General features: G+C 32.4%; 1 protein-coding gene across 1 annotated transcript; it reads right to left on the bottom strand.

Moving 5' to 3' along the window:
* Window positions 1–8023: 8023 nt before the first annotated feature.
* On the bottom strand, window positions 8024–23235 carry LOC119688140 (histone acetyltransferase KAT7). Its single transcript, XM_038102801.1, has 7 exons — window positions 23054–23235; window positions 21214–22976; window positions 20777–21149; window positions 15341–15428; window positions 8503–8660; window positions 8355–8450; window positions 8024–8283 (listed from the first exon to the last, which is right to left on the bottom strand). The coding sequence occupies exons 1-7, from the start codon at window positions 23072–23074 to the stop codon at window positions 8167–8169; spliced, it is 2616 nt and encodes an 871-aa protein (XP_037958729.1). The 5' UTR covers window positions 23075–23235; the 3' UTR covers window positions 8024–8166.
* Window positions 23236–23865: the final 630 nt, after the last annotated feature.

Here is a 23865-nt window from a genome sequence, read left to right as displayed (position 1 = left end):
ACAATTTTCAAATTTAATGCCTCCCCACACGTGTCCCAATACATAAATCTTTCTCTTAACATTTTCATCATATTTATACTCACTAACACTAACACAGCAAGAGTTTAAGAAAAACGAATGAGTAAGAAATAATTTTTCTTGCAGAAATAAGAACGAACAGAGCTTATAGCTAAACGATGATCCAACTCATTCTGCATATAAATTTAATTGCTTTCCCGGAACCATTATATTACAAGACCAAAAAAAAAGTCCATAAAATAACACTAAAGTAGTGTTATTTCACTACATAACCGCACACACAGTCAACACTGATAAAAGACTGTGGAAAAAAAACACATTCACATTTGTATTAACATTTACCGACTGCGTTGAAGAAAATTTGCAAACAGCTTTTCTGCCACGCTTAAAGATGAAGAAATAATCAGACATAATAATCTTCGGTTTAGCGAACAAACCGAACAATGCAAATTTGGAGTCGTGAAGCCTCGTACACACACTCGTACACACCAATAGCCAGTCACACATGTTCATGCAGAATAAATATATTATATATAAACATATATATATATAAATCCCAAATACATAAATCCCTCGTGTACCCCTATATGTAGCGTGTTGAATATTAACGAATATTGGGTGGGGCACACTCCTTATTTACGCACAAACTTAATTTTCTTAAAGATTACTTGGGAAGATTTTATTTTCAAGTTCAACTGTGCGGTTAGGTCGTTTACCTTTCGTCCTGGTGTAGGTTATGGCAGCCATTCATATATCCTCTGCAAAAGTAGTGGTCGTGGTCGTCGTCGTCGCCGTCGTTGTTGTAATCAATTCCATTCACATGCTTTCAAAGTCTGTGTTCTCAGCCGTATAGACCTGCGCATGTCACTTTCAAAATGTATGCGTACGTACGGTACGAACTCGTATCGGTTTTGTTTTTCCCCATAGCTGTGTGCTAATAAAATTTATCCAACCAACTAACTAACCACCAACCAACCAACCAACCGACCGACCGACCACATGTCATAAATACACGATTTCTTGCCGGCAAAAATGAGATCACTTAACACGCAGACAAACAGAAATTTGTACAATTGTTCTCTTCTCTGCTGATCACACTTCACTTTTCGCAGCTTTTCATTTTCTTATTGGCAATGGCTGAATCAGCAGCTCTGTCCTCTGCTAGCGCTACTAGCTGCTATTCTACTCTTCTGCTGTTCAGCATTTTCAATTTAATGGCCAGCCAGCCGCCTTTGTTCAAAAATAAAAAAATATATATATGCCACAAAATATTAAGGGAAATTTTAACTAACACCTTGCTGCTTTGGTATGTCGCAGACGTCATCGATATCGCTCGCTTTTTGCCTAAATACTGTACAATGTACATATAAATAACAGCACAAAGAACTAACAACAAAAAGCAAAGAGAACAAAATCAGCAATGGCGACTGACTTCACTGGCATAGCGAAATTTCCGTTTTAGTGGCTACTACCAGCAAAAATTTTGAAACCACATTTTCCAGTTTCTCTGATTGGCATTTCCATATACTGGCTAAACGTATTCTTATAAGATATAGATAACCACCACACCGCGATATTGCAGACGCCCTACGTACGTATTTCTTATTTTCGTGTTGATTTTCAAATAATGATAATCATGAAAATCATGTGTTATTAATTAACAGTTAAATACTTAAACATTTCAACATTTGAAAAGTTGAGCAGTTGAGCAGTTGAGCAGCTGAACAGTTGGAAAGTGGTGTGGTACGGTGCGGTGCAATCAAATTTAGCTCGTTTCGGCTAAATAGCAGCTAAATAGGCAAATAGTATTATCGCCACAATTTATTTATCTATTCCACACCACACACTTGCGTCAGCTAAAAGAAATCATTTCATTTTACTTTACTTTACTTTACTTTTCATCATATTACTGTAGTATATCGTGTGGTTGAGTTTTAACTCTGACTGTTTCTAAAAATATTTGTTGTCTGATATGAAATATACATATGTACAAATATACATATATTTGTCATAGTATTAAATTGTTTATGACTCAAACTTTTCACACATCTTCAAATGCAATGCACAACCGAATTGGCAGCAATTATGCGGCTTCAAACCAAACACCGGTCACCACCGTCATTTTGTCACTGGACGTATAAGTCATCCAACTTCATCCGTTCGTCTACAATTTATAACTCACATTCATTCAGTTTTTATGGTTTTTACACGTTTCGTAGGAATTTCACAACACGACTTAACCGATTCGATTCGATTCTTTTCAGTTTCTTTTATTTCAGACAAATTTACAAATTTTATTTGAAAGTTTTGCGAATTTTTTTCTTCTTATTTTTTCATTTGTCATACTAATGCACACGCACACAAATACACATTAATAAGTCGAGCAGTTTGGCTTTTACATTTTATTTTATTGTATTTTATTTAAACAAATTTTTTTTGCAAATTTGCTTATATATGTGCAAAAAAATATGAACTATGACGTAAAAAATATATTTCAACTTTAAATTATTGATGTCGACGATAGAGTGCCAAGTATTATTTTAAATAAAAATAAGTTCTATTTCTAACACGGTAGACGCACTAAACTTAAACGAACCGTTCAGGCCGGCTGAATGTGATCAAATGAGAAATTCTGTGTGCCGCTGTTCAGTCAAAAGCTATAAAACATAAACCAAGTGAATTTCTACAGCATATGATGAGTTCGTTTTCTCTTTTCCTCCTGTGCTGTGAACGAGAGAAAAAGATTTTTGCAGCACACACTCTGTTTGTTGTGCACAGTAAATGCTAGTTTAATAAGCTACCGACAATCTAACTAACATAACACAATTTATTACATATGTATATTCATTTTAATTTCATTAATTCGTTTTTTTTTCATTCATTAAACAATTATAGAAATAAACTTTTAAAGATATCTGTCACATTTCTTATAAAGGATAACTTTCTTTTGATTTTGAATAGTTCTCAACAAAACAAAGAACACTCCAAACAATACCAAACAATTTGTATTTCTATATTATCGTGCATTTACTGTATTTAGTTCGGCTACTATATATTTTATTGTGTTGTGCTATACCCATTCTGTGCTATTTTTACTTCATATGTTTCGCTGTGTTTTGCCACTACACCCTTATGTCTAGTCATAACCTGCCCAGAAGCGTCTGTAATCGATGCAATATTAATGCTGAACTTGGCGAACAGGTTCCGATTTGACGTCACTTATCCTTTAAAGTAGAGAATATATCCTAGAACATGTGCAAGCCTTGCAAAATTTTAGTCAAATACATACAAAGGTAACAACCATAATTGATGACTATAAATGTTTCAATCTTCGTATATTCAATTTTCATTTTATAATACAAATACGGTATCTTAATTTTTTGTGTGTCTTTATTATGAAAATCGTAGCTACTGGGCACTGTTGTGTATGAGTACCCGCTGCGCGTCACCTGTCTGGCGCACCCCTTTTTGAAGGTGTTTGCCTTCGTTCGAGCACAAAAAATGTGCATGATGAGCGCATTGTTTAATCATGTTTCACTACTAAAAATGCAGCAGTTCCAATATATCGCAATCGCACCATATCCAATACTAACTATATCAAAAGCACTTCCAACACCTCCGAGAGCAACGGTTTTTTTTATTCGTCAATTCGTATTATGTATAGTTTTCTTAAGCACCTAAATCCATCGTACCTACTTTCGGCAAATCCATGTTAAAAGCGGCAAGTCGCAAAAAAAAATATGATTGAATTACTCTTATTACAATATACATACATATATTACATATTACAGTGGACGTTGGGATATTAGCATTCTTTGAAATTCGAACATACTATATCAAAAGCACTTCCAACACCTCCAAGAGCAACGGTTTTTTCTATTCGTCAATTCGTATTATGTATAGTTTTTTTAAGCAACTAAATCCATCGTACCTACTTTCGGCAAGTCAATTGTTAATAAGGGCAAATCGCAAAAAAAATATGATTGAAATACTTTTATTACAATATATATTATATACTACAGTGGACGTTGGGATATTAGAATTGTTTGAAATCAGAACGTCCAGATGTTAAAACCTGTTTATGTTTACCTGTTTATGCATTAAATGCTCTAAAATTAGAACTTGTGGATCCAATTTCAGAACGTTTTTTTTTCTTTCAGATTTTGATCGTTTGCGATCAACAAAACACAACTGAAAATGGCAAAACACTATATACTTGTTATTATGTCTTCTTATTACGACTATTAGACACATTAATAATTAACATAAATCGAGCAAAAGAAGCAAGTTATCTCTCCTAAGCACATGCATAATTATTATTTTTATATTATTATTAACATCATCATTATTCTTATCACAGTACTATTGAGATGAAAGAGTCTGACTCTGGCGTTCGTCTCGATCCTGATGTTTTGAACGCCAATCAACAATGTACTTCAGAAGGTGTCGAAAATTGCAACCTCACTTTGTAAGCTGCGCTGCGGTAAACATTAGTTGTTCGACAGAGAGTAAGTGAAAATTCTGCCTGGTAGTTTTCAACATGGAACTGGTTTATGGTTTAGAAGAATGGGTAGAAACTTTAGACGTTAAACTGAAGTGTAAAACATTGGTAGTAGTCCAGATATCATCTGCATATAGTGAGTAGTTTGGGACTCATGGACCCAATAGTGGCTAGTTCGATAGAAAATTGTGAGCAACGGCGGGTGGACCACTATGTTTATTAATCATTTCAATAGCTCTCTGATATGTATTATTTCATGTTTCGGGTAGCTACCTGACGAGCATTACTTCATGTTTCGGGTCATGTATTTACTCTTGGAAAACTCGTAGTTTAAGCGGATTATATTGCTAACATTTATACCGGCCTTAATCGATCTCGAAAAAAAAAATAATTATTACGAATATTATTGGAAATATTAAAATTCAAAAATTAAATTTTTAATTTTGATCACAAGAATTTTTGGGCTACAGCTGTTTTACTACAGCTGTTTTAGAAATTGTCAAATATTCATCACCAGAACTATTTTTGAACACATACATTGAATTAATTATCCTTATAGAGTATAACTTTTAGATTCAAGTGTCAAGAATTAAACCGTTTCAAATTTGTGCCACGGACTCATGTGTGATACACAAAGTCAATGTGCACTTAATTTTCTTAGCTAGATTTAAAAATCAAAATCTTGCACTATCTTTACATCAAATCTAACATTGGCCTATCCTGTGTCTTATCTCTGCATGAGATTAAGAAACATATCAAAGTATCTATCTTCTGAATACCAAGTCATAGAGTCCATTACGGTTACTGTATTGCAGTTAAATTGGACAACCATCAATTCCAATATTTCCATGTGCATTCTTCACTCCCCTAAATATTACAACTTAGGTGATCAATTGCGTCAACATTAAATAAATTATATTATAAGCTAATCGGTACACTGGCAGTACCGAAATTGATAATATTGTTTCTCTTGTTATCACCAAAAAGTGTGTCCAAAGAACTATTTAATAATAAAAATTGAATCAAGTTTTATGCCAACCCCTACTTGGCATCAATAGAAGTAATTAATGAAAGGCGAAGGTATGAGTGCTTATATGTCCCGGCAGGCAATTCAAAGAGATTCCTGATTTTATTGTAATTTTTTTTTTAATTTTGACTAAATTAAAAAAAAATTTTTTTTCGTTTTTACTTGTCAGTTTTTATATGGAAGTAAAGTTTTCCTTAAGGGCCCCATATTTCTTCGCTTTCTTGGTACGCCCATGTATATTAACACTAGCTATTTTGGTTCTATGTCCAGCAGTTGACATCTATTTAGTAATATTGTATTACACAGCACCAAATTCTATTGTAGACTGAACATTGCACAATAATGATCTTTAATAGCACTTTTTTTAGTTTTTAAGCTTCAAAATGTATATATTAAGACATATTTTACAATAAGTGTTGGTTTATTTTAATATAGAATTGCAATTAAAAATAACAATGGAGTTTCAGCATAAAAACTATGACATTGCATATACTTTTTATTAATAATGTATTATTTTCAGTAGAAAATTGGGTTTTAATATTTAAATTCGATATATGTAGCCAAAGTTTTTTTTTATTTTTTCCTTTTATATCGTAAAATCTTCGATTTGATCTGGGAAGTACACGTATGTCAGATAGGTATTACCAATCGGCATTAATACTTTAGTCAAGGGCTGTCCAGACTAATTGCAATCGCGGGCCAATACAGATCACTGTATGGATTGGAGGGCCGCAGAAACAAATATATACGTTCATAGGTGTTTTCGACAAAAATCAATATACGATTGTAATGTTAAATTTAATTTTATTAATTATCAATTTAAATTCATTTATTTGGTATACCATAAAAATAAAATAATGTAATTTTACCAGTACACCAAAAGAAAATTTGCTTAATTGTAGTAGATTAAAAACATATTGCGGGCCGTAGAAACATTAAGCGCGCGCCATGCATTGGACAGCCTTGCTTTAGTCCATTGAGAAGCTGTTTACAAATTTTTCTTACTATCTTTTTTTATTTCGCAAATCATTAAGATCACTTGATAAATTTTATCAAGCCCAAACGTTAATAAGCCTATCAAGATCTAATATTTCCCAATATTTGAGTCTTGAATTTCTAAAATACAAGATGAAAATATTGTTATAAAGCCGTTGTAATAGACATACTAACAAAAATTATAGTATCATCAAACCAATGCACTAACCATACGTTCATAATCGGAGGTATTTATCACCATTCAGTAAGGACACAAGTTTCATCCTGTCTGCTCTCACTAATCCTATACATCATGCAAGAAATTTGCTTGCAAAGACTGATAAATATCGTGGGTTCTCACAAGGCAACACAAAGATTTAGACTCGGCTGGAAATATATCCCAACTGTTCATACAGCTGCCGACGTGTGATTCATAATTCATATATTTTGTTGCGCCTACAAACATTTCACAATGGCATTTGACCTAAAAACTAACAAGAACAGTGAAGCTATGCTCTCATCATATTGTCCCAGGCGAATAAAACATCAAGCGCACATATCATATTTGTAATTTTGGAAGTATAACCTATACCACAGGAGCTCAAACGCATGTGTCAAATATAAACTGAAACGAATCAGATCTGGATTTGGACTGTTTGACGATCAAACATCATCACAGCCTAACATTTTAAACGCTTGCGCCACCACCATGATGGATACGAACTTAGTTTACAAAAGTATTACATAAATGTCTTCGCAAAGACATCTACAAATTTCAGTAGGCTGATAAAATAAGCTATCAAGAGTCTTGGCAGCGAAACGGGTAGAAAATCGGCATTCGATGAAAAAACTGGTTTGGGTTGCTCATAAACTAAACAATGAAGTCTACACTGATTCAGATATCGAACTGGTTGTACGATTAATTAATGAAGAATTAAAATATCATCATCGATCATCGAATGTAAAAGATATACTTCTATTAACACCAACTATGACGGCGCGAAGGATGTATCGATGACAAATAAGAATAGAATGGGTCATAACATGCAGTCCTGGCAGACTTCAGAATTAGTAAACAAACACGCAGAAATACTCTTATGTGCATTGTGAAGAGGTCTGCATTCAAAAATGTGATAATTTGCCTTTCGTTGCTTATCAATGCCTTTTTCTTCAGGTTTATCAACAAAGTCGTTACTGGCATTAAGCAGGGTGGTTTAAGCGAGCTTATCAAAATCAAACAATTTGATCTTTTTTTTGGTTTTTTGTGTTATCAGAAGTAGTTGACAATGAGTTGTAATGTATCAAGAAGATGATGGTCTGAGCCAACATCACCATCAGATCTATTCATCTATTACTAAAATAAATTATTTCAAATGTTAATGAGTTCATACTATACGACTATACACATATACTTTTCCTTGTTTTTTTCTTTTAATGAATTTACCTAATAAAACTACAAAAAAATAAAAGTCATTTGGTTTGTAAAAGGTTTCATTTCTTACTGTGAGTTTTCGAAACTACACTGTTGAATAAAAATTAAGAAATATTTTAATCTATAAATCATAAATTAATTATAAGGATGGATAAGGAAGGATCTACATATGAAAACTGTTAGTGAAATAGTATGTGTAGGGATTTAATACAATTAAGGCGAATTGTTTGTTTGTAGTGGTACAAAGGGTTTCCATCTTAGGCAAGTCGGATCGATTTTTGGAAAATTGCCTCTCCTTCTGGAACGCTCTTCATACTCGTCCAAAACATCCTGCAAATACAAAATTAAAATAGTATCATTAAATATTAAAATTAAAATTAATTAATTAATTAAAAATTTACTTGTTTTCTAAGGACAATATGCTTGCCTTTCCAATATTTCATCATGCCTAAAGCTTGAAGTGTACTGACAATATCATATGAATATATAGCCATTTCCTAAAAAACAAATGTTGCAAAAAATGTTTCTGGAAACGATTATATTTAAAACCTGTGAGACATCTTTTATGCTGAGCGTATTTCCAGAACGGTTGCAAAGATAATCCAACAGTACATCCTTCCAATAAGAACGATATGATATTAAGCCTAAGTCTGATAAAGGCTTCTCCGGTGAACCAATTTTTCCTTCCACTCTTGTTAATAAATAACCTGTTTGCAAATAAATAAAAAAAGAATTTTAATATAGTATAATTTTAATATAATATAATATAATATAATATAATATAATATAATATATAATATATATAATATAATATAATATATAATATAATATATAATATTATAATAATATATAATATAATATATAATATTATAATAATATATAATATAATATATAATATTATAATAATATATAATATAATATATAATATTATAATAATATATAATATAATATATAATATTATAATAATATATAATATAATATATAATATTATAATAATATATAATATAATATATAATATTATAATAATATATAATATAATATATAATATTATAATAATATATAATATAATATATAATATTATAATAATATATAATATAATATATAATATTATAATAATATATAATATAATATATAATATTATAATAATATATAATATAATATATAATATTTTAATAATATATAACATTATATTATTATAATAATATTATAACATATATTATAATAATATAATATTATAATATATATTATAATATATATAATATAATATAATATAATATAATATAATATAATATAATATAATATAATAAAATATAATATAATAAAATATAATATAATATAATATAATATAATAAAATATAATATATGACAAATAAAAAAATGAAAATAAAATGTGGAAGGATATTTTTTATTTTCGCAAGGCTTTCCATTTAAGTTTGGAAAAAATAGGCGGGGGTGATATCTTAACGACCTTGGCACTTCGTACTTAGGGATCTTGGTCCCTAGACTAAAGTTAAGGATTTTTAACTTGATTTATATTAAGGACCAAAAGTATATTTTTACTATATAGACAATTTTCCTTGATGTGCCTGACATAAAATACTCGTATGTTCAAACCCCCAATAGAGCGCAGTTAAGGCAAATTACATGACCAACTTATAAATTCCTGTTACACAATTGGCAAAAAAGTAAAGCGGCAAAAAAACGGAAAACAATGCAATTGTCTAGACTGAACAACTATAAGGATTGGATGGGTTTTACATTGGCAATGATGGTCTACTTCTCCAACACCACGCAAAACCTCGTCCATTCACCCACGCACCTTTTTTTTGCCATTCACACGTCTGAGATGTATACACTAATAGTAAAAATTGTTGGTTATATTCTTGTTGTTGCTGTTGTTGTTACTGTCGTCGTCGTCGTCGTCGTCGTCGTCGTTCTCGTCGTCGCTGTTGTCGTTGTCGTTTCGGTGGTACATAATGTACAAGGTTTACTTCAACTTCGAATTGTGCTTGAATTTTTAAAATCCCCTCAAACTTAACGAAAAACATGTTACGACTGCTTGGACTGCGTCTGAAACTGCGACTGTAGCAATGGCTGGCTGTTGGCTGTTGTCTCATCAGTTGAGCCGGATTGGAGCTACTTTTCATGCGTTGTGAGAATTATTATTATTTTCGCCGATACTCCTGCCGCTTTGTTGCCGGTTGCCGGTTGCCAGTTGCCAGCATGACACATCAAACCAAAATGTTTTGATTTTTTTCTTGCTTATGTCTGTGCAGCGCCGTCTGTGCGTATGTTTATATTTATGTGCATGTGAGCGTTGGTTGGTAATGGCTTTGGTGGTGGGAAAGGACCGACGAGACGACTTTATCGATCCATCAAGTCATAGTCGGCTCGTGTGAAGTGTTGCAACATTTAACTTCCAGTTCATTACCGTTAGCTGCACACGAGTAACCTGTAACCCATCGTGAACACGAAAACTAAAAGCAATGAAATTACACTTGAAAAAAATTCAGTGCTATTGGCACTGAAGGAAAGACAAGAAATAAACTCTGCGTTGAAACAAGGATGGCAAGGACATTTTGAAGTTTAATGTTAAATTAGTTTAATATTATTTTCCGAAATTGTGAAAGAGCTTAAGTCAGTATGAGTGAGAACTATGGTCTGTCCGTCCGTCTTGGGCCTTCGGTGCTGACGAAAAGAAGTCACGGTTCCCATAAACTCGTTCGAGTGCGTAGCAAGCGAATACGCACAACAGAACTTTTTATTCGGCTACCTTGCAGTTGAGTAACCGAATATTCGCAGCACTAAACGGTAGAGGACGACGCCCTTTATTGGTGACCTGTTCTGACCTTTGTTGTCTGCTACTGTAGTAATAACGACAAACATAAATACACAAACATGCATAAATTTCTTTGTCTGAACTCCTTGAATCAATTTATAGAAATTGTATATTAAACATTTATTAATTTAAATTTATCGAGAATATTAGTTGAAATTACAAATAAGCAAGTCAATGTAGATAAGTCGGTAGATAAGTTATTTATAAATTTATAAATAAGTGTAGTAGAATATGTAAAATATAATAATAAATGCCTATATGAATATGAATGCATACACATTAAAGTGCTAAAATCTGCATAAAAAGTAAACAATTCAACTGACCTTGTGGATTATTTTTGGAGGTATATGCAATGATGGTATATGCAAAAGGTACTTATCTTTCATTTCAGGACATCATAGCGAATGTTTATAATAAATGATGGAATGATGGAATGATATATTAAGACATTTCCAAGCCATCTATGAATTGAGGCTTTGCTGTCATAACAATCTGAAGTGTTGTTAGCTTAGTTTGCTTTTAAAGGTTTTGGAGGTCATTGAAATAAATCCTATCATCTTCCAACTCTAAAGTATACTTTGCTTTATATAAGTAAAACCTAGTAAATGTTTCACATAAATTAGAGTATAATTGGTACAGAAATTTCTAATCCAGAATTGTTACCGTGTTCTTTAAAAGTGATATATTGCCTATAAATATGTTTTTGAGTTGGTAGTGCTTGATATACACCCCGCCAACTCTGAAATCTAAAACATGATATCCTTCAAGTAAATACGTTTAAGCACAGTTTGCAGACACTTGTTTATAAAATATATTATAAATATAATATTAAATATATATATAAGTATATATATATAAATATGGTACCTATATGATATAAATATGATATGAATTATATTATAAGATATGCATTAGCCATTATTTTCAGAATTGTGTTTTAAGTTTAGGAATCAAACTTACATCTATTTATAAGAGTCATTTTTATAATTTTCTATTTTTCAAAGAGATATCTGGGAGAAACTTGTATAACAACCATCATTAATCATAAGATTATCATCTAGGTTCGGGATCATCTTGCCACCAGTTTATTAAAAAAAATTAAAACCTTATTTTCTGTAGAAAATTTCTAAATGGAAGAGATCTTAGAAACAAATTTATATTCAACTCTTCTCCCTGACATTCACTTTTATTGCCGTTCCACTTGCTATTGTTAAACTGACAATTAAACAAAAATATCTGAGCATAGCCACGCAACACTGGGCTGTTGAAACCCATCATTAGATATTTAGATTGAATTAGTCTTATTTGGACAAGAAACGCACTAGTCAGCTACATCAACTAAGGCGGGATCTGCTCAGCACCACGGTATCTGTGCTGACGGGCCACTGCGAAATAGGAAGGCATGCTATGAGACTTGGTCTACCTATCTTTATAACATGACAATACAGTATCTTTTACTACGAACACTTAAAATATTTAAATTGAAGCATATTGCAAACCAAATAGGTTTTATTTGATTTTGATTTTATTTCTAAATATAGATTTAATTAGAGATATCGGGTTAGCTATTAGTGAGTTATAGATCAACTGAATATTGAAGGTAGTTCATTACTTAAATATTTAAGTTTTAAATGAAAATATATCTAATTTGGAATAGAGAAATAGATCGCAGTTAAGAATTTTTTGTAGTTAAAATATAGACGTAAATTTGTAGTGGGGATTTGTTTCTTTCAACAAATTTAAAGAGTGTTTAAAGTTGCACTGTTTCTAAATTATGATGCCCAGAAGTATTTTATAAATATTCGTAATATCACACGACTTAAGCATAAGATATGTTTTTTCGTTCTTTCCTCTTTGTAATTCCTATATACCTATATATATCGGGACCGGTGATTTTGATCTCGCAGGTATGTGCCGTGAATAAACCGAGGCTCATTGTTATACCCATGCTAGTACTGCAGTCCTCCTAAATATTTTCTTTTTCGTTTAATTTCCACACATCTTATACAGTTTTATGGGTGAGTAAACTATTCTCTTCTTATGTTTGTAAATTTCATTGGATAAATTTTTAGAGTTTTCTGTATTTCGTTGCCTTGTTTAAATTCCAGATAAAAGATTAGTCTACTGACGGCTGAAGCTTCCTTGACCTCTATACTCCTTAGAAAACTTTTGGACATAATGTAATAATAACAATGTAATAAAGAAGAACTTAAATTAATAAGAACAACAGATTTGTAAAATACTATACTCATTTTCTAAAAATTATTGGAAATGAGCGTAGAACATGCGCTTACTCTTTATTTCATAAAACCTAGAGGTGTCAACATCTTTTAAAATTATCCTTAAAATGCGTTAGTTAAGAAAAAAGTATGCCTAATGACAAATAGAAATGTTTGCTGAAAAGATCCTGAGATTGAAAAAAGTAGACCTTGACAGAAGACAGCTGGAGTAAAACAGATATATCACACAAAGATGAAGGATAAGGTTAATCACCTGCAGCAGCTGCGGGGCCTGAACGCAGGTCACACCGATGGAAGTCTTAGATGACTAATAGAGACCCTACCTCGAAGTAATACTAACGTAGTCCCTAGGTAGGACAAGGTCTCTAGGAATGAGGGGGAGTTGGTTTAGTCCGTGAGAGTCGGACACTCACTTTCCGGGCCGCCGGATTGTGGTCAGTGCGTAGGCATTCCACTCCTCCTTGCCACAAAAAAAAAAAAAAAAAATATGACAAATAGAAGGTACCATATTTGGTGCAAGTCTTATTGCAATAATTGAACACTATACAACATGTTAAAACTGTCTTAGCAAAAGCATTATTACTCTTGTACAAAAAAAAAAAGAAAAAGAAAGTGGCAATTTGTTCCTCATAGGACCTACAGGTATTAACACACAAAACAAAAGACAGTAGAATATGCTCTACAACTCAATAGATGTGAACTAAAAATCCAATGCGGCTTCACTGCTAAATGTGACAGCTTTAACCATCTGTACAAACTACGCATGAATCAGATGAATGCAGATACTATGAGACAATTAATCGTCACGTCTATTCTAGTTCTATGTTAGTTAGTTATTGGAAAATATGAACTAACAGAGATATACAAAACACATGCTTGTATTACAATTTATCTGTTTTTGTATACAAAATTATCTGAAACATGCACATGCCCACCATTAGTCCCACATCGACATCAGTCCTTTGCATTTACGGGGCTCCATTGCCTTACGCCCCTTCTTTAAATTATTATATAGAATATTACTTTCAACACGTTTCACACTGTTTTATATACGCACATAGTCTTTAATCCTAATTTATCTTAAAATTTCTGTAGCAAATTGTAAGATCTCCCCAGTTCCAGTTGATTAAGCCAGCAGAAAACAGACTCAGACTGGGATAAAGAGATGAATAAGGTGTATTGTAATAATATAAAATGCGATAATAAGCATGGGCGAGGTTATAAAGAGAAAAACTTAGAGTAAGTTCCCGTATTACAATACATTATCATTTCAGTAAAAATCATTTATAGTTCATCAATGAACAGAGGATTTAGTTAATTTATATAGTTAATCTTAAAAGTAATATATTTTTCCATTTGTCGTTCGCTAGTTTTTAGCATTAAAGTGTTTTTCGATCGTGGTCTATATCGTACTGCCTCTAAGATGTAAAGTATTGTGCTTTACGTCTTATTGTTGTAAACTTATGGTTTACATAACTTATCCTAGTAAGTATAATAGATAAAAGTATGGCAGGGGGATATTTATATTTCATACACTCTAATTATTCTTTATATCTTCCTAGTTATTTCGGCCATATTTTTTATTAACTAGGCGTTTTCAAGGAGAATAGAACTAAACGGATTACAACAACAACATCAATAAAATTAAAAAAGTATTATATTTAAAGAATGGACTAAGAGTGGACCAAATATTCGTCGCAGATTTAATTTCTTTTAAATAAAAATAATAATTGTTAAATAAAATTTAAATTTTTATGTCTATAATTTCAAAATTGATTTTCAATATAAATGTTTTATACCTGAAAATCGACAAAACCCCGGAAGAAGTTCTTAAATAAAAAAATTAAGTCAACCACATAGTCTCCACTTTTCGAAAACGTTATAAGTTGCCACAGCAATTTATGACCGTCTGGACTGATGATGGCTGGTTCGTCTAACAGAAATGTTCTATTATTAGAACCCCTGTAATTTGCCTAACTTATGTTTAAATATATAAAAAGTGTAAAAATTATCTGGTTATAATGACAAGGTACGAAATATGTCAAGTATCAAAATTCAAGTAACATAATGTAACACAAAAAGACAGCTGAACGTTTTTAGTGTATTCTAGAAACACACCCATGTATCAGAAATGTCGATACTTTTTAAGCAATGAACAGCACCAACTTTTTTAATTGGTTAAAATACCAAAGAGTATAGAAGGATAATACTAGTGTTATAATAAGAAGTCTTAGTGAGTTGTCAAAAATTAATTAGTAGCTTTATCAGAAGTAACCCATTAAACTATATTATAAATAAGATTACTTACTAAAATCAATTAGCAGTCTTCCGTATCCCTTTCGCTGATATGGTGGCAAAGTTAGTATGCAGGAAACATTGTAGAAAGAATTTTTCTCCTGAAAATGTAAATATAGAACAAATTAAAGATTTTGATATGTTTATGATGTCAAAATTTTATCAACAGCTTAACTAGGAAAAGATATTACATATAATATCACACCCGGTTTTTAATGATCGTATTGGTATTTTTTCTATTTTGTTAAAACTGCGACAAAATTGAAAATAAAGAGAAAATAAGTTTTATGAACGGTTGTGTCTCTGCTTTAGAGTCATTTATTATCGATTACCATTGAATGGTATGCACCACTCCCAAAAAAATCTCACCGCTTACATGAAAGGCCCTCTAAGCAGGCTTTTCAAAGCGTGGCGAAACCACAAATATATTGAATGCTATTGTCGAGAATACATTTGACATGAAGTGTCGTGTACTAGTCTTAGAGAGCCTCAAATCTTGAACATAAACTAATCAGGCTTCCAGAGAAAAAGTAGAACTATATAGACTATAATAAGATATGTATATATGCAGAAGTAATAAATGCTCTTATCGTCTTTAAATTCGACTTCCAGTGTGGTGCACCACTCCCATAAGGGTTTCCATCATTAGTAGACAAACTAAATAGACTTCCCGAGAAACGATGGAATTTCTCATGCAAAAGTTTTAAATGCCACTTCATACTATACAATGCCCACATCAATTTATTCTGTTTTATTTGATGAATTAAGTGATCATTTTTTTAACTGTTTATATTGTTAGTATATATAACCACTTTTGGAAAAGTGCAATCCAAACTTAATTCATCATTTGCCTGAGTTCTAATCGTTTATTTGAAAAGTAACTCAAATAGGAACAGTGAAACTACCTAGATTAAAACAACTACAACCGCTATCTAAGTTTTAACTAAAGCCAGAAAAATTTTTAAACAAAGGATCAGTTCATATTATTTTGAATGGTATGGATATATTGTACTGCAACTACATATATCCGAACTACTTAGAAATAGATAAAAGATACATTATCGATACTCTTACTTTTACAAAGACCAATGATCAGTGTTATTCAAATCTACGTTGATATCCAGCTCTATGAGTACCTATTGTGAGAAGTGAGAAACATTTTATCATCTGGAAATACATGTAGCACTAGCACATGCAAGTAGTGGCTACTCACTATCTCTGCAGAAATCTCACAGTATTCCCAAATGTTGGAAAAATACGGAACACAACACTAACAATAATATATTATACAAAAATTTTGGCTTTCTTATATTGGTAATCGTATGTATTATTTTATTAAAGAAGACTTTAAAAAAATTAGTAAGCAGCATTTGGTTGGCATAGAAATCAAGAGATTCCGCTGGCTCCGGTGCAAGCAGAAAGCATGCCGCGTTCTTCGTGACGTAGATTTGTCCTTGGTATCTTTATTGTTGTTGTCGGTAACATTGAAACGAGCTTGGTCGTCTGTAAAGGAGACGATCAAAGAATGGTAGAAGATTCGGTCAATTTTAAAGCACTGTAATCTTTTTTTATGCTTGATTTTTAGATCAGTGTGAACTACAACCAACAACAACAGACATAAATTCGTGGCTTCAAGAGAGTCCGAGTCTTCGTCATGGAATCACTCGTCTCTTTAGACAATCAAGTGCAAATCACCGCTCCTATCATAGATTACAATAATATCAACAATAGACGTAAACCTATGTATTCAAGAGAGACCGAGTCTTCGTCATGGCATCACTAGTCTTTTTAGGCAATTGAGTGTCACTCAAAACAACAGCAACAACAAGAGACGTACATCTGTAAATTTTGGAGTATTGATAAGCTTAAACTGAAGTTACTACATAGAGAGCTACGTTTTATATACTGGTATATATTAAAATATTAGAGTCCTTATTTATTGCTTACTTAAAACCAGAATAATTATATTATTTCTTCATTAAGTTTGTGAAACCGCTTGAGAGTTTTTATTAGTTTGCAAAATTTATTTTAAATTTTGGGGTTCGTTGACATGGAATAATAGATGTATCAGCCACACCACTGTACAGCATTTAAAGGGACTGGGCAACAAAATAACTACGTTATTCAATAAAAAGTTACGCAGTTGGCAGATGTAAGAGTTTAAATAAACAACCAGAAGTGAGAAATTGTATTATCCTTCAAACTGTGAGATAAGCACTTTGAGACGTCTAAATAGATGGGCTCTATAATATATATACATATACATATATATATAAATAAATAAATGAAACAAAAAAAAAACATAAAGAATAGACGCAGAGGAAAATCGACTAGTTCTATCATCGCGAAGATAAACAACCTATATAGTTATTCTTACACTACCTTTCGTCTCCTTATTTCTATACTCCTTAAAGGTTTACGACCTTATTAAAATATATACTGGAGCATGGTTTTTATTCACGACATTTGACGTCATGCAATAAAACGTCGGTGGTTTCCTTATACTTTTGATTTATTTTTTACTATTATTGGCTCTTTCAGACCTATTCAGTTTGCCTTTTGTTCCTGTCTAACTTTGCTATTACACTAGGTAGTTACATGGTTACATGGTTACATTTATACGTCTGGCCCACGAACTTTGTAAGGTTGTGAGCTATTATGTACTGTGGAAGACGCAAGTTTTCGGTGATTCATGGCTTGACTTCAATGAAAGCATTTCAGTCAGCGAATTTAGATACGAATATGTTAGCAGCATTAAAATTGACCAACAAATTGTCATATTACTTCCACAATTATTCACATTTGCATTATCCAACTAAATTATTTATACACATAAAGCGATACATAGAAGTGAGAAATACAGACATTCAGACATTCGTGGTGAACAAAAAAAAAAAAAAACAAAAACATATTTAAGTTCTTAAAATTTTGGGTAAGAGTCACATGAACGGCTTTGGCAATTCGTTGCTGCCACTGCTGACTGCTGACTGCTGCTGCTTGGGAGGCAGACAGATTGGTAAATAGTCAGACACAATAGTAGAAACTTGATATATTGTTGTTGTTCTAAATATGCATACACGCCATTTAATTGGAGTATGGGAGTAGGGAAATAATAATGTAAGGATGTTGGAACATGCGCACTCATTTTCCGACCCAGTCCGCTGTTTCTTTTATGTTTTGGCTGCATTTGGTAATGCAGACAGAACTACTGCACCACTGCAAAAATTAAAAATCAATGCACCAAAGTTGTTAACATCCACACTTCAAATATTGCTTCGACGAACTGGGGGAGTGCGAAGTTCTTTCAAAATTTGGGTATGGTCAAGAACATCACTTGTCTAAGTTTGCAGACAGAAAACTCAAAGTTGTAAAATATGATGGTTGGGTTAATTCATAAAAAAATTCTGATAATCACTCTAAGCATGAACTGGTTGATTTTGTCTATATAAAATTAGTAAAAAATTATTCTTGTTTAACCAAAATAGCTATAAAGCTACATATATATACAAACGGTTCCAAAGAGTGAAGGGAAAATTTAAAGTGGCGTCATCTAAACACTTGCGAAAGTAATAGCAGTCCGACATAACATTAGTTTGCATCTAGTTTTACAGACGTAGATACATTCTCTCTTTTTCATTCAAATAAAAATATTAATAAAATAGTCTTCTAATTAAAAGGTCACTTTAACTCAGCGACCAGAAATTGGTGAACAGAATTCAAGCGCTGACTTCAAGCTTTTTAAGTAAAACATAGGGCAATTTGTCACAAACCAACACAAATATAATACTTTGTCACCTGAGTAGTTTCAATAGTTTTCTTTTGGCAGTCTGCTTAATTTTTCGACACCGTACTTGATGTCGAATGTAACCACGACAAAAGCATTTATTCTTCTGCATACATATTGTTGAACCAGGATAGCTCTACAGCTGCAGACTTTGTTGTGAGGAAGAGGAGGAACAAGCAAAGAGCAGAACACATTCTATGTCACTGTGATAGTCGCGCCAGATTCAGACTTCGGTACTTATCAACTGCCTATCCACTTATAACGGAATTAGACAACATCTCTTCAAAGGATATAATGGCGTTTCTAACTGTTACTCGTCTATGGAACTAAAGTGGTTTTGTGAAAAAATTCTCAAAAGATGCAACGACATGCTGACAAGTTCCAAACCCATTTAAAATCTATCTATCTATAATTACTATTATTTGAAATAAGGATTACGAGATTTTACTAAATTGCAATTCTAGAGTGGACAAAATGTTTATTATAAAAGTGCTGAGCAAGTGAAATACCACAATTATTAAATAACGAACCATGTACCTTCAAAAGGAACGGTAAACAAAAGGAAAATAATGGTCTCATAGACTTTGTTGTTCTAGTGATCAGTATCATTCGAACGTTCTAGCCAACGAAGCGATTGTAATAGAAGTGATGTGAGAAACTTTAGAACCCCTGGCACTGTGGTACTTTTAAGTACATAATTAGTGACTAGTGTCAGGTAGAAAAGTGGTTAATGATAAAATTGAACACAATAATTTATTTTTAAGTGAATTTATGAACTTAAACCTTAAACCCCATATTATGTAAAACACAGAATTATATCTAAAACGATATACGTTGTCAACAACAATACATATTCTATTTACTATTTTTAGAACAAACGCATAAGCCACAGTTATATAATGACACTCAATTATTCTAACTTCTGTTTCTAAATTTCTCTAATTATTTCTTTTTATATCTTATATATTATATATGTTATATGTCTGTGTAAGGAGTTTGATGCTATCGATTTATAATAGTCTGTAACACCGACTATATAATAGTCAGAAACAGTCGCTGACCACAGTGAGTAAAAACGTCGAAATGTAATTTAACAAGTACATTTTAAAAGCACAATTGCCGGGTTATTATAATCCAAAGAATAGAACTACACTGAAAGCCGCTTACTACTGTAACCAGTGATTGTCTATTAATGGCTCCAAGAGCTGCCAAAACTAAGTCACGCTGCCACAAGTTAAGTTTAACGACTAGGTACCGTTCGTCACATTCAAACTGGACTACACAAGCAGATCCCTGTGGGTTACAAAAACAACAACATATTGTTTATTTAATCGTGCGTTGGGCTTGAATTCCAGATATTATTTGTCATTTTGCAAAAAGTATAAGTTTATACTATTTTAATTAAATAAATAATCTTCAAAAAGTATAATAGCTCAATCATACCAGTTCAGATGTTAGTAGCAGTAGTAATGACTTTACAACATAAAACAAAGTATAAATCTTAACGATTGTTAAAAGTTGTTGTTGTTGTTGTTGCCCGAGGAGATCTGTTTGTAAGGGATCCCTATGTAACATCCTATTTGGTACACAGCATATGGAAATGTGGTTCGATTAAATTTATAGTTTGTTATTTTTGAACATGTAGTGAAGATAACAAAAACATACCTTGCTAAAGTACCCCACTGTATGACAACCATCCATATCAGCCAATGTCATTATATAGAATAAAAATGGTTCGACATCATAATAAAGCGTTTTGTGATCCAGAAAAAATTTTGCTAACAAGCAAAGATGCTGACAATACTGTTTGTGCTTTTTGCCATCCACTTGCCACACTTGAAGTTTTCCTTTTCGATATATTTCATCGCCAGGTGGATGTCGCCATACACATTTTTGTGCATGACGCTTAATGCACGTTTCAGACTTTTGATAACGTAAACAGAATTCACAAATATACATTTTGGATAAGGAAGCAGTATCGTCAGGATATGGGGATTGATACCAAACTTCCATCTTATATTTTCCCATCGTTATATATCTAAAAAGTAATGTAAATTAATAAATAACTAAGAAAAAACTTTAAAATAAAAAGTCATATCTACTTTATGCCTTTTCCCAATGGTAAGTCTTTGAGTTCTTCCTCAATTTTAACTGAAGCAATTGATTGCGCTTCACGGAACATTGCTATATCATAATCAGGTGCAATCCCAATTAGTTTAGGTTCACGATCTTCATCTGCATAATACTTTTCTGTTTTCACTTTTTCGCTATTAATCACCGTAGACAATGGTCGAAAGTTTGCTCGTGATTCCTTGATTTTTGCAAGAAATTCTGTTTGTTCAGGAGTCAATACTTTCACTGTATCGTCTGTACTGGTTGGTGGGGCTGCAACTGTTGATGTATCTGTTGTAGTAGTTGTTGCAGTAACTACTGCAGTGGCTGTTGTCAAACTATTTATTAGCTTTTGTCGCTGTTCCTCAAGCACTTTACGTTCATTGGCTTGTGCAATGCATTCAGCTGCAGTTAAGTTGTGATAAATAGGACACGCTTCAGGTAGAAAATGTCGTTCTAGTAATCCACTTAAATGTCCAGATGAGTCACAACCTTCTACTGAGCACTTACGTTCCACCTTTTGTAATGGTGAAAATGACTGTGGCTTCGAATGTGTTAGTGTTGGGAAAATTTCCTTTTTTACGTTAGTCTTATTGCTGGAGCTTAAAGTCATACCAGGTTTCTTTGTTGGGCTTGTCGATTGAGATCGCTTAACTGCACCAATTTCAGTCACATCATCTGAATCACTTTCATAATAAACGGGAGGATTAACGACAGGATTTTTGACTTGTTGTTGTGAGTGTCTCGAGCTTAAAGAGCGGGTCAACTTGCGAGTTGTTGTTTCTTGTACCTCAGTTGCAGCATCTTCAGAATCTGAATGTGATATTTTAGTTGATGTAGCTGCCCGTTTATATTTTGTTATCTCTGACATAAACGAATTGCTTGAATCACTCGAATCAGAATCGCTAGTTGTAGTTGTGTCATCACCGGTCAGCGAACCACTTTCAGATTCCGACTCTTCAGAGCTCTTCTGCTGCTGCACCAAAAAGTTTTTACTTATAAGGTTTTTCTTAGGCTGAGGCATTACACGCGCATTTTGACACCCTTTAGTATCATTCGTATTGGAAACCATCATTTGTGTTTTCTGCGCTACTGGTTTTTTAATTTGAATTTCTTTATCATTCGGACTAGATGGGCTGTCTTTGACTGGTTTTTCAGCACTGACATTAGGTGGTAATACGTTCGAACTTTGGGTATGTAGAGATTCTTCTGTTTCATTTACATTGCTTACATCGGCACATACCTGTTTGTTTACATTGTTCCCTTTAGCTATTTGTGATTTTGTATTTGAATTTTTTGGCTGTTGTTTTGATGCAGAAGGAGATGTTTTATAAGCAGCTGCCTTATGTGAGTGCATGGCTAATATTGGATTTGGGTACACCTTCTTCCTTTGGGCAGCAGCTGCTATGTTAAGTGCAGAAGGTCGCGTAGATTTTTTTGGTGGCGGAATATCATCTTCACTGGATATTGTATCTAAACGTGAAAACCGATTATTAACTCCGTGATTGATACGTGATTTGGATGCCAACGCATATCTCTCAGAATCAGTTAATTTTGCCGCAGATTTAAAATCAGAATTTTTGCGATGCGTGTTCGAATTAGATTTTACGTTGTTGTTGAATACTTTGGTCTTATCTTCACCAGAACTGCTAGACTCAGACTCGGACGAACTACTTCCAGTTTCCGAGCAACTAGAACTCCCACTTGTAGAGCTGCTGCCTGAAGAGGAGCTCGAACTTGTACTAGTTGTACTCTAGATGATCAAATACGTGAAACACAACATATTTAGTGCTTTTTATATACATATAATTTGTTTAAAAACTAACTAACCTTTTTATCTATTGTTGACATCAGAATAAATAATATTTATCAATATGCCCCTTGTACTGATCTAAATAATAGGTTTTTATTTTTTATATTCTTTTCAGATGTGATGTGTGCGTAAAATAATGTAAGATAAACGATGTAAAATGTTTGTAAACACCGAAATTTGTTTTCGCTTTGACATTTGAGTAAATTGACAGATTCATATGGTCAGGGTTTACAAGCTTGGTTAAGACCCTAACATCTGGAGTAAAACAGTTGCACATAGACGAATTGTCCCATTATGTAAATTTGAGTTGTAATTTGAGTTTATGAATTTTTCGTTATGAAACATAAATGTAGCTAACATACTTACTTTTTTGTAAACATTTATTGATAAAATGATAATTACAACAAACTCTGTTGTAAGATAAAATAAGCTCAATTGTACAGAGTATAAACAAACCTCTAAAATTTTTCTATTATTTGTTATGATTCGAAAACGCGATAAATTAATATTCCAACAATACAAGTTTAGTCTGATAAATAAACAGCTTACATATAAAGAAATGTAAACTCATTGTTCAATGTCATCAATAGTATCAGCTTATATAACGATTTTTCTGAGTTTACGTTATAAAGCAATACTAATTAAATGTTTATAGGACATATATACCGTTTCATATAGGCGGTTTTGCTCAGCAAGCTTTCATCAGTGATTTGACATTTTAACAGCTAAATAAATCACCACAAACTTAGCATGCTAAATAAAAATCGTGTAGACACTTGTTAAGATTAAGAATTAAGAAATTCTTATCGGAATAATTTAGAACGTTCTC

This window comes from Teleopsis dalmanni, chromosome X (assembly GCF_002237135.1).
Source record: "Teleopsis dalmanni isolate 2A chromosome X, ASM223713v2, whole genome shotgun sequence".
NCBI classification, from domain to species: domain Eukaryota; kingdom Metazoa; phylum Arthropoda; class Insecta; order Diptera; family Diopsidae; genus Teleopsis; species Teleopsis dalmanni.
Note: the sequence above shows the minus strand (reverse complement) of the source record. Positions and strands in the feature narration are given on the sequence as shown.

Coding starts and splice junctions, on each gene's coding strand:
- LOC119688140 (XM_038102801.1), bottom strand. CDS start 23,074: ATGTCAACAATAGATAAAAAG. Junction 21,150..21,213: donor CCATTGGGAAAAGGCATAAA/GTAGATATGACT, acceptor ATTACTTTTTAG/ATATATAACGATGGGAAAAT. Junction 8,451..8,502: donor GCATAAAAGATGTCTCACAG/GTTTTAAATATA, acceptor TTTGTTTTTTAG/GAAATGGCTATATATTCATA.